This window comes from Prionailurus bengalensis, chromosome B3 (genome assembly GCF_016509475.1).
Source record: "Prionailurus bengalensis isolate Pbe53 chromosome B3, Fcat_Pben_1.1_paternal_pri, whole genome shotgun sequence".
Classification (NCBI taxonomy): Eukaryota; Metazoa; Chordata; class Mammalia; order Carnivora; family Felidae; genus Prionailurus; species Prionailurus bengalensis.
Genome location: NC_057355.1, coordinates 62,653,906 through 62,664,293, shown reverse-complemented (window position 1 = coordinate 62,664,293; position 10,388 = coordinate 62,653,906). Strand labels below are relative to the sequence as shown.

Here is a 10,388-nt window from a genome sequence, read left to right as displayed (position 1 = left end):
GCCAGTTGAGGTTCCATTTCCCTCCAGTCACACCAGTTTTCCTGCTGTTCCCGAATGTCTTTCTCTCTGCGTCTATTGTTGCTTCTGCCTGACCCATCATCTATCTGGAAAACACCACCCCCTTCCCGCCTTTCCTTGACGCTCTGTCATAACTCAGACTTTATTTGATTTTGGCTTAATTTGTTCATGCATTCTTAAAAATGTTTATTTATTTATTGCCTGGGGGGTGGGCAGGGAGAGCGGGAGGAGCAGAAAGAGTGAGCAAGAATTCGGGGCAGGCTGGCCCTGTCAGCGCACATCCCCATGAAGGGTTCGAACCCACAAACCAGACCATGACCTGAGCCAAAATCAAGAGTCCCAAGTTTAACCGACTGAGCTAGCCAATCTCCTCTGTTCATACATTTTTTACTCGAACCATTTACTAAGTACTAGATAGCACCTTTGGCAGTTCAAATTAGACCAGATAAATTGTTGGTTACTCACAAGAGGTCCCTGAGTCATCAGGGGCAGCTTCTCCCTGCTGACACTTAACAATATAATAGATGCAAACCCCAGCACTAAAAAAAAAATCTTAAACCTTGCATTGTCTGTAGTACCTTAATCAACAGGGTTATAAACTGTTTTTCCATTTCCAGAATGTAAATGACATTCATTCCTCTAATGATAACATTTTTTAAATCTTTGGGTGAGGCTGAAACTTGAGTTGATCTCTAATTGCTTATATTCGTTCAGATACCATTTCATTTTTAAAAAATCTGTATTCATCAGGATTTCTGTGCCCACTGTGAAAATTAATAAAGGGAAACCTCTACAGTAGACAGAGGATATTAGAAGGGAAGGCTGGAAGGGGGAACCATTCCACTTTATGTCAATTACAGGCAGAATTGTCAATTATAGACGCATAACAGAAGAATAGCAACAGAAGAGAATCATCAAATACAGGCTCCAACAGAGAAGGATGTACGATGATTGCATCTCCTACAATAAATCAGCTACCCCTGCAACTCAGCCAAAGAGAAACCGTCATCACCTAAACTCTTCTTTCCAGTGGATTCATGTTCAGAACAACTCCTCCCAACTTCCTCTTTCTTCTCCATAAAATAACATTCCTTTCCTTTGTTGAACTTGCGTATGGTTTTGCTGTAGCTTGCTTGTCATAGATTACAATTCTCTGCTATTCCTGAATAAACCTGTTTTTGCTGGTGAAATAACTGGCAGTTTTGTTTTTTCAGTTTAACACCACCATGGCCTATTGATTTTTATAATCCACTTATATAGGGGCGCCTGGGTGGCCCAGTCGGTTGAGCTTCCAACTTCAGCTCGGGTCATGATCTCAGTCTGTGAGTTCAAGCCCTGCGTCGGGCTCTGTGCTGACAGACAGCTCAGAGCCTGGAGACTGGTTCAGATTCTATGTCTCCCTCTCTCTCTGCCCCTCCCCTGCTCATGCTCTGTCTCAAAAATAAATAAAAACATTAAAAAAAATTTTATAATCCACTTTTGTGATTTTATGCAACTTCTTGCAACTTAAAACACTAAAAATACATAGGTCACTGGGGTGGCTCAGTTGGTTAAGCGACCAACTCTTGATTTCAGTTCAGGTCATGATCTCACAATTCGTGAGTACGAGCCCTGCATTGGACTCGGTGCTGTCCATGCGAGGTTCTCTCTCTCTCTGACCCTCCCCTGATCGTGCTTGAACTCCCTCTCTCAAAATAGATGCTAAAAATTTTTTTTCAAAACAAAACTAGAGGACTATGATTCCAGTTTTATCATCAGCATTTCTTGCAAGTTAAAATTTAGTGACAACTGAAATATCTACACCAGCCCTCCTCAAATCCTTGACTAGATATTATATACATATATTTTTGAAGATTTTATTTGTAAGTACACCCAACTTGGGGCTCAAACTCACAACCCCAAGATCTAGAGCCACATGCTCCTCCAACTGAGCCAGGCAGGCACCCCTTGACTAGATATTTATTTACCTTTTAATTGTGAGATAGTTTACAAATAAGAGAGTACATTTAACGTATATATACATTATAAAGAACAATTTAAAGGCAACAAGTTTCCCACCCACAGCTTAAGGAGTAGAAATTTACCAATACCTCCTACTCATTTTTAAGGATTCAGTTCAAATAGTATCTCCTGAAATACACTAACTATAATTGTCTTGGTAGTGAGAAGAGTGTTTTTTTAATATAATTTTTCTATTATTTTTTCTCACTTTTCTGAGATATGCAGGTGTTTCTTTTTTTTTTTTTAATGTTTTTATTTATTTTTGAGACAGAGAGAGACAGAGCATGAACGGGGGAGGGGCAGAGAGAGAGGGAGACACAGAATCCAAAGCAGACTCCAGGCTCTGAGCTGTCAGCACAGAGCCCGACGCGGGGCTCGAACTCACGGACTGTGAGATCATGACCTGAGCCGAAGTCGGACGTTCAACCAACTGAGCCACCCAGGTGCCCCTGCATGTGTTTCTCCAGTCATTAAAAAAATGTTAACTTTTGGAGAGAATAAAAATTCATTTCCTTTGGGGAATCTTTCCAGCCCACCACCTTGGTGGACTTCATGTTTTTATTTTTCTTTGCTCCTGAGGTTTTGTTACCTCTATCACACTTGGTTCCATGATTATTTGCTTTCTAGCCTGGCTACCCAACTGGAGTGTTCACTCCTCCAGGATAGGCTTCGTGCTCAGTTTATCTCCACATGCCCTGAGCCTAGCACAGCTCCAGAGCAGAAGCCACCCACAGAAGCTGAATGTGGAGGAAGGAAGGAAAGAAGGAATAACCAATATCCAGGCCCTGCCACTTAGACAATGCTTTCATGATGAAAAGCTGAGTTGTGGAAGAACAATTTCTCCTCTTTCTGCAGGAGAGGAAGATCTGCCAGATAAACTGATTGTGGCAAGAGGCGAGGCCAGATGGGCAGACCAAGCAGAGGAATTCATTTCCCCCTGGATATTAAAGATGTTATCGTGAGGGCATGTGGCTGCCAGAGCAATCAGCAGTGGGGTGGGTGATTCTGGATGGAGCTCTCTATCTTATGTGGCATCTGCAGACCAGTTTTTCAAATGTAATAAAGCCCTGGCAGCCTGAGATTTGCACTGCCTTCCTGTCTTCTCCCAGGCCCAGTCCAGCCTGAGAGAGGACAGCAGAGCAGACCCCAGATTCCTGTCCTCCTCTCTGACCAGAATAGGCAAGCCTCATCTACCTGGCTCTCCCAAGAAAGGCAACATAGCCAAGTGTCTTGGGACTATGGCTCTACTCTCTGTGTCTAACCATTAACATACTTAACGCTTACTTACTTAACAAATTCTTCTTCCTAGGGGCACCTGGGTGGCTCAGTTGGTCAAGCATCCTAGTTTCGGTTTTGGCTCAGGTCATGATCTCACCGTTTGTGAGTGTGAGCCCCCTGTCAGGCTCTGTGCTGATGGTACAGAAACTGCCTGTGATATTCTCTCTCTCTTTCTCTCTCTCGCTTCCCCCACCCCAGTTGTGTGCTGTCTCTCTCTCCAAAATAAATAAATAAACTTAAAAAAATTAATATTTCTTTTAATTTTTTTAATGTTTATTTATTTTTGAGACAGAGAGAGACAGAGCATGAATGGGGGAGAGTCAGAGAGAGGGAGACACAGAATCTGAAACAGGCTCCAGGCTCTGAGCTGTGAGCCCAGAGCCCGACGCGGGGCTCCAACTCACGTACCGCGAGATCGTGACCTGAGCCGAAGTCGGCTGCTTAACCGACTGAGCCACCCAGGTGCCCCGAAAAAATTTAATATTTTAAATTAAATATTCAATGGCTATAAAAGAATATGTATAACACATGTAAAACAATAAATATTCAGGACATATATAACCCTTAGCACCCGGGTCCTAGTGTGAGAAAGAGAACATCACTTCTGCCTTATAAGACTCCTACATGGCTGTCCCCACCCGATTCCTTTCACTTCTCTCAGAGGTAAACACTGCTCTGAATATTATATTTATCATTCCCTTGTCTTTGCAATTTAATCACATATTTTTAATAGAAGTATAATTTAACCCTATATATTTTTTATCCCCAAACAATATATTGTTTAGTTTTGCAAGTTTAGAGCTTTAAGTAGAATTAGCGTATGCTTTCCCATGATTTACTTTTTCACTTAGCATTTTTCATTGCTATGCAGTCTCCATTGTATTAATCAACCAGATACTCTACTCTTGATGGGCATAAAAACTGTTGCCATTTTTTTGCTAATTACAAACAGTGCTGTTATAAATATTCTTGCACATGTATCCTGATGAGTAAGTTTTCTTGAGGTTTATCCAGAAACGGTTTGGCTGGGTCATACAAATGCACAACTTCAACTTTGCTAGATGATGCCAAATTGTTTTCCAGGGTGATTGTATCAATCATAACACTTTGCCATCCCAACAGTAGTGTTTCTGTTGTTAGACCTTTTCGCCCATACTCAGTGTTTACAGATTTGTTTATTTAGTAAATCATTAAAGTAGTATCTTATTGGGGCATCTGGGTGGCTCAGTTGGTTGAGCAAAAGCCTGGAGGCTGCTTGGGAGTCTGTATCTCCCTCTCTGCCCCTCCCGCACTCGCGCTCTTTCAAAGAAATAAACATTAAAAAAAATAAAGTTATCTTATTGTGGTTTAAAATGTAGCTTGAAGGGCACCTGGGTGGCTCACTCAGTTAAGCATCTGACTCTTTTTTTTTTTTTATGTTTTATTTATTTTTGAGAGAGGGAAGGCGAGAGACAGAGAGAGAGCAAGAACGGGGAAGAGGCAGAGAGAAAGGGAGACAGAGAATCTGACGTGGGCTCCGTGCTGACAGCAGAAAGCCTCAACGGGCTCTTACCCACGAACCATAAGATCATGACCTGAGCCGAATTCAGTTGAGCGTCTGACTCTTGATCTCAGCTCAAGTCTTGCTCTCAAGGTTGTGAGTTCAAGCTCTGAGCGGGGTGTGAAGCTTCCTTTAAACAGAAAATAAACAAATAAAATGTAGCTGGGATTTCTAATGACATTGAACAACAGGTTATCGGTTTATTAACCACTTCCATTCCTTCTTTTGAAAAGTGCTTATTCAAGTCGTTTGCCCAAGTTTTTTTCTACTGATTTATCCTTGATTTGCAGGAGTTCTTTATATATCCTGAGTATTAATCCTTTGTCAGTTTAACAAATCCTTTGTCAGGCATGAGTATCTTATCTCTCCAGCTAAGTTGTTAGTCTTGGAGGTGTAGAATAGTGGGTAGAGAGTACGGAATAATAAATTAGACCAGTAAGTATCCTGTAAGATTACACCTGCCTATTTCCCTTACAGCGAGCTCCACATCTATCAAAGTGCTTGGGAGGCGCAGAGCACGCCCTCTAAGTGCCCTTTATAGAGGTGAAGATTGTTCAAAGGCCAGGAAAGGTCACAGGCTGTGTCTGTCTGCTTTGTTTTTTAGAGAACCAATCACAAGACAGATAAAGAATCATGAGTTTTCATATTTTGAAACATCTAGATGAGGTCGTGGACACACCGAAGTGCACTTGCTGCTCCCTCATTGGTGGCTTGGTGCCAAGGATGTACTTTGTTTTGCCCCAGGTGTTGCCTTGTGATTTTCTGCGCGTGCGCTACATCTTTCCAGCTTCGCGGGAAGCTCTCCAAAGCATGGGCCAGATTCCGTCGGTTTAAATCCCTCCGGGACTGGCACACAGCCAAGCGCTCAGTTCCTTTACACATTTACCAATGGGGCCACAGAAACGCAAGATTCCGCTGCTGTACTAGGAATTACAGTCAGGGAGGCGGAAATGCACAGTACACACGAGTATTTTAGCTGCTGCCACGAGCCTCCCACCGCTTTCTCCTGGGCGCGGACGGAGAACGTGTACTGGGGACAGAAAGTGGGGATCCGCTAAAGCCTTTAGAGGTGTGCCTGGGTGGGGTGGGCTGGAGCTTGGGAGGCTTCAACAGGATAGCCAACTGCTCCCGGCTCCGCTTCACAGGGACGGGGGTTGGGGGCCAGCAGGACTTTGGAACCTACTACTGGAGGTGTTGCAAGAAAGAGGGCGCACACTCTACACGCACGCTTGGCACCACGGCTCGCTGCAGCCAGCCGAGCCCCGCGGGTCACCCCCTACTCCAGGCCGCGGGTGCGGGAGCGTCCTCCGCAACCCGCACCCCTCCGTCTGCCTGGACCACCCGCAGAAGCAACTCGGCCCTGAGTGCAGGAGGCGGGCCCCGAATCGCCCCGAGCCGGGGCGCGTCACGAGCGCCCGCTCCTGATTGGCCGGCCGCGGCTGTCACCGGCCGGGCGCACTGGGATTGGTGTCGCCCGAGGCCAGAGCTGGAGTAACTGGACTCCGGGCGGCCGCTTGCAGTCCCGGAGCCTGAGGGGCTGGCGTCGGCGCCGAGCCCAAAGCCCTGGGTGGGAGCCTGGCAGGGACGCGCGCACCATGCCCTACCTGCTCATCAGCACCCAGATCCGCATGGTGAGTACCCGCCGCCCGGCGACTTGGACAGAGTTGGGGCCGGGCCCGGGCGGAGGGGGCTGCGACTGCACCTTGGCGCCTCCCTCTGAGGCAGCGCCTGCCTGTGACTGGATCCGGAAGCCGCCCGAGACACGCCCCCTCGGGCGGAGGAGCCGAGGCTGCGGTACCGAGTCAACCCGGAGCGCCGGACTCGGGGAGTCCTGGCCGGCCCGGTGCTTCCAGGGCCGCGAAGGGGGCGGGGTGCGTGCATCCCCGCGGCGGAGGGAACTCCGGGGGCTTGCGGCTCCTGACCTACCTGTCCGCCCGAGGAAGCCAGGAACCCCTGGTCTCATGGCGCAGCAACCACGGCCCTACACAGAGCCGCTCCGCAGGGGTTGGAGGTGGGGGTGGTGGGAGTGCAAATACATGGGGGAAAGAGGTTTGAAAAAGAAAAGGACGTGCTGAGGCGCTAAAACACCTCTGTCAAGTGCCTGGCCCTCAGGCACTTCCAGAAAGAGCTATCCCTGAGCCCTTAGGAAAGACAGAAGGAGGAGACAGGCCCTGTGGTTAGAGGTGGGAAGACCATTCCGGAGTCAGAGTGATGCCCCTTTTTCTGGGTGCAATTTCGTCGTCCAAGGCAGAGTTGGTGCCTCCAGGAATCCCTTTTTAACTTCAGAATACTTTGGGCACCTCCGCCTCTTCCCACTCCCCAGTGCTTTGGTGATCCATCATCGGGTGCACAACTCTCTGGAGGTGAAGACAACAGGAGAGCTCACCGCGTGACAGGAGGGGTCTTGGCCGTGTCCTAGGGCAGTGGCTTGAGAATCAGTTACTTGTGCAGTTGTTAAAATGTGGACTCCTGGGCCCCTCCCCAGAACTCCCCAAATACTAAGCCTGGGGCTTAGGAATTCGGTGCTCTTCAGGTGATTTTTTTTTTTTAATAGAACAGTTTTACTGATGTATAGCATACATATACCACAGAGCTCACGAATTTAAAGTGTACAATTCAATGTTTTTTTTTTTTAATTTTTTTTCAACCTTTATTTATTTTTGAGACAGAGAGAGAGCATGAACGGGGGAGGGTCAGAGAGAGAGGGAGACACAGAATCTGAAACAGGCTCCAGGCTCTGAGCAGTAAGCACAGAGCCCGACGCGGGACTCAAACTAACGGACCGTGAGATCATGACCTGAGCCGAAGTCGGCCACCTAACCCACTGAGCCACCCAGGCGCCCCCAATTCAATGTTTTTTAAAGCATCCTCAAGAGTTGTGCAGCCATCACCATAATCAATTTTAGAACATTTCCATCACCTTCAAAAAACCTATACCTATACCATGCATGTTAGCCGTCATTCCTCATTTTCCCCCAAATCCCCCAGCCCTAGATAACCATAGGTTACCATTTCTATGGCAATATGTCGTCTTTTTGTGTCTGGTTTCTGAAAACTTACATGTTTTCAAGGTTCTTCCATATTGTAGCATGTATTTGTCTTTATTCTTTTTTTTTTTCCAAATAAGATCCAGTGCATGTGTAGCTGTTATCATTTTATTTATGCATTCATCTGTTGACAAACATTTAGATTGTTTCCACTTTTTAGTTTTTGTAAATAATGCTATGAACATTCCTGTACAAGTTGTATGGACATATTTTCATTTCTGTTTTCCAGGTGATTCTGATACACACAGACACGGGTAGTGATGCTTGGCAGGAAGTTGCCAGCAGTTGGGCAATGACCAGCTCAGCTTGGAGGGACTGGGGAGGCCTCACGTGGCCTGGCCTGATCACTGAGGGCCAGTGAGTTTCCTCACCACACTCTCCAGCCTTGACCTGAAACTGGCTCAGGGCCAGCAGGCAGGGGAGGAAGGAGAGAGACCTTCCACCTCTCCCAGGCCGCCAGCCAAGCAGCCACTGTGGCTTACCTTGCAGGAGGTGGGCCCTACCATGGTGGGCGATGAGCACTCCGATCCAGAGCTGATGAGGTATCTGGGGGCCTCAAAGAGAAGCGTCTTGGGAAACAACTTGTAAGTAGTGGCATTCTTCAGGATCTCCCTGCCAGCCCCTAAACCTGTCCGTTTCCTTTAACAAAACGAAGTCCAGGGATGATGCCACCGCCCAGCCTCAGAGGCCGTGCCTGCATCCTGGGGTTCTGTCTTCTATAGGGTCGGTCCCATCTGCGGCTTTACCGCAGCCCCCAGGCTTGCTCTGAAAGCATTCTCACTGGGCCTCCCTTCACAAGGGAGCCCCAGGACCCAGTTCAGCTGGGTGTAGGACTCCATAAGTGGACTGTTCTTTACTCTGCCCTCTCATCTTGGAGCTGGACCCCATCAAGCCAAAGATAGGCACAGAAAAGTTTCTCTCTTTTAAACTAATTTTTCAACGTTTATTTTTGGGACAGAGAGAGACAGAGCATGAACGGGGGAGGGGCAGAGAGAGAGGGAGACACAGAATCGGAAACAGGCTCCAGGCTCCGAGCCATCAGCCCAGAGCCCGACGCGGGGCTCGAACTCACGGACCGCGAGATCGTGACCTGGCTGAAGTCGGATGCTTAACCGACTGCGCCACCCCGGCGCCCCGAAAAGTTTCTCTCTTGAAGAGCTGGCTGAGTTAAGAAAGCTGAGCTCCAGAAACAGGCAGCAGGCAGCCTGGGTCCTACTTTCAGCTCAGCTGCTGCCTTGGAGCTCGTGAGAAGGGTTGGCAGAATGAGCCTCAGTTCAAAGAGGGGAAAGGGGAGGCAGGCTGGACCCGGGCCCTTGGGTCAGGGTTGGAGGGCTGAAGCCAGCCCCATTCCTTTACCCTGAGCCATTTGTCTTGAGATGCCCAGCTTGGGGCTTGAGCCCTTTATCTGATCGACAACCCTGAAAGAAGGGACAGCAAGCATTCTCCGTGCTAGAGAGCAGCACCCAGAGCCACTATTAGGGGCCAACCTGTTGCTCCAAGACTGCAGGACAGACAGGGCAACAAGAGGGGGCAGAGCCCTGGGGGAGGACCCTGGAGAGAACAGGCCATTCCTCCAGAATAGTGCAGCGGCCCAGGGCACTTGGGGCTGTCATCAGACTAACATGGGTTCTATGATCTCAATAACATTTGGAAAGCTACTTAGCCCTCCAAGTTTTATATTTATAATTATAAAATGGGAATAATAATGGTACCTTCCTTAGGGTATCGGGAAGAAGAAAGAAGATATGCAAGCCAAGTGCTTAGCTGGGGAGGCGGTGGGGAATGTGCACTTAGCCTGGCACCTGGAAGTCACCCAGCAAATGTCAGTCACTACTAGGATTCCTGACAAGGCCTAGTCATCAGCAGATACTAGTTTTACTTGGGGAACCTGTGCTGTATATCCCCTCATGCTGTCCCCTCTTCCCCTTCTCTTCACAGTTGTGAGTACTTTGTTAATGACCCTCCTCGCATAGTCCTGGACAAACTGGAACGCAAGGGCTTCCGTGTGCTGAGCATGACAGGCGTGGGCCAGACGCTGGTGTGGTGCCTGCACAAGGAGTGACCCTCTCACACTGAGGAGCAGACGGCACACCCCTCTTTTGAGCGGTTGCCATGGCCCCCGATCCTGAGTCCCCGTTCACTCACTGCCCGGCCCCTCTCTTCCCAAATTGTCATTTTCCTCAGCCCAGCACCACTGGGCAATGAATGGCCTTTTCTGAAACTTGCCTCAGCCAGTGGGAGAGGGCAGGGCCCCTGCCCTGGTGCTCCCAGCAGCCCCTCCAGCTTCTGGGCCTGAGAGCCCTGGAGGAGGCCATGTTCTGTGAGAGCCACGAGAGCCAGGTTGTCCCCGGCCAGAAACTGGGAGCCCGTGAGGAGCATGGCCCCAGGACTGGGCGGGAGGGTCCTGCGTAGCTAGTCCAAGCCAATAAAGGACTGTGATGAGTGGTTGCTCCTCTGTGCTGCTGGCCCACTGACTCTGTGGAGCACCTCCCTGGGGGTCTGCC

At 48.5% G+C, this 10,388-nt stretch overlaps 1 protein-coding gene across 1 annotated transcript; it reads left to right on the top strand.

Annotated features, from left to right (window-relative positions):
• Positions 1-6,264: 6,264 nt before the first annotated feature.
• GCHFR (GTP cyclohydrolase I feedback regulator) lies at positions 6,265-10,332 on the top strand. Its single transcript, XM_043555639.1, has 3 exons — positions 6,265-6,468; positions 8,374-8,468; positions 9,823-10,332. The coding sequence occupies exons 1-3, from the start codon at positions 6,433-6,435 to the stop codon at positions 9,944-9,946; spliced, it is 255 nt and encodes an 84-aa protein (XP_043411574.1). The 5' UTR covers positions 6,265-6,432; the 3' UTR covers positions 9,947-10,332.
• The last annotated feature ends 56 nt before the right edge of the window (positions 10,333-10,388 follow it).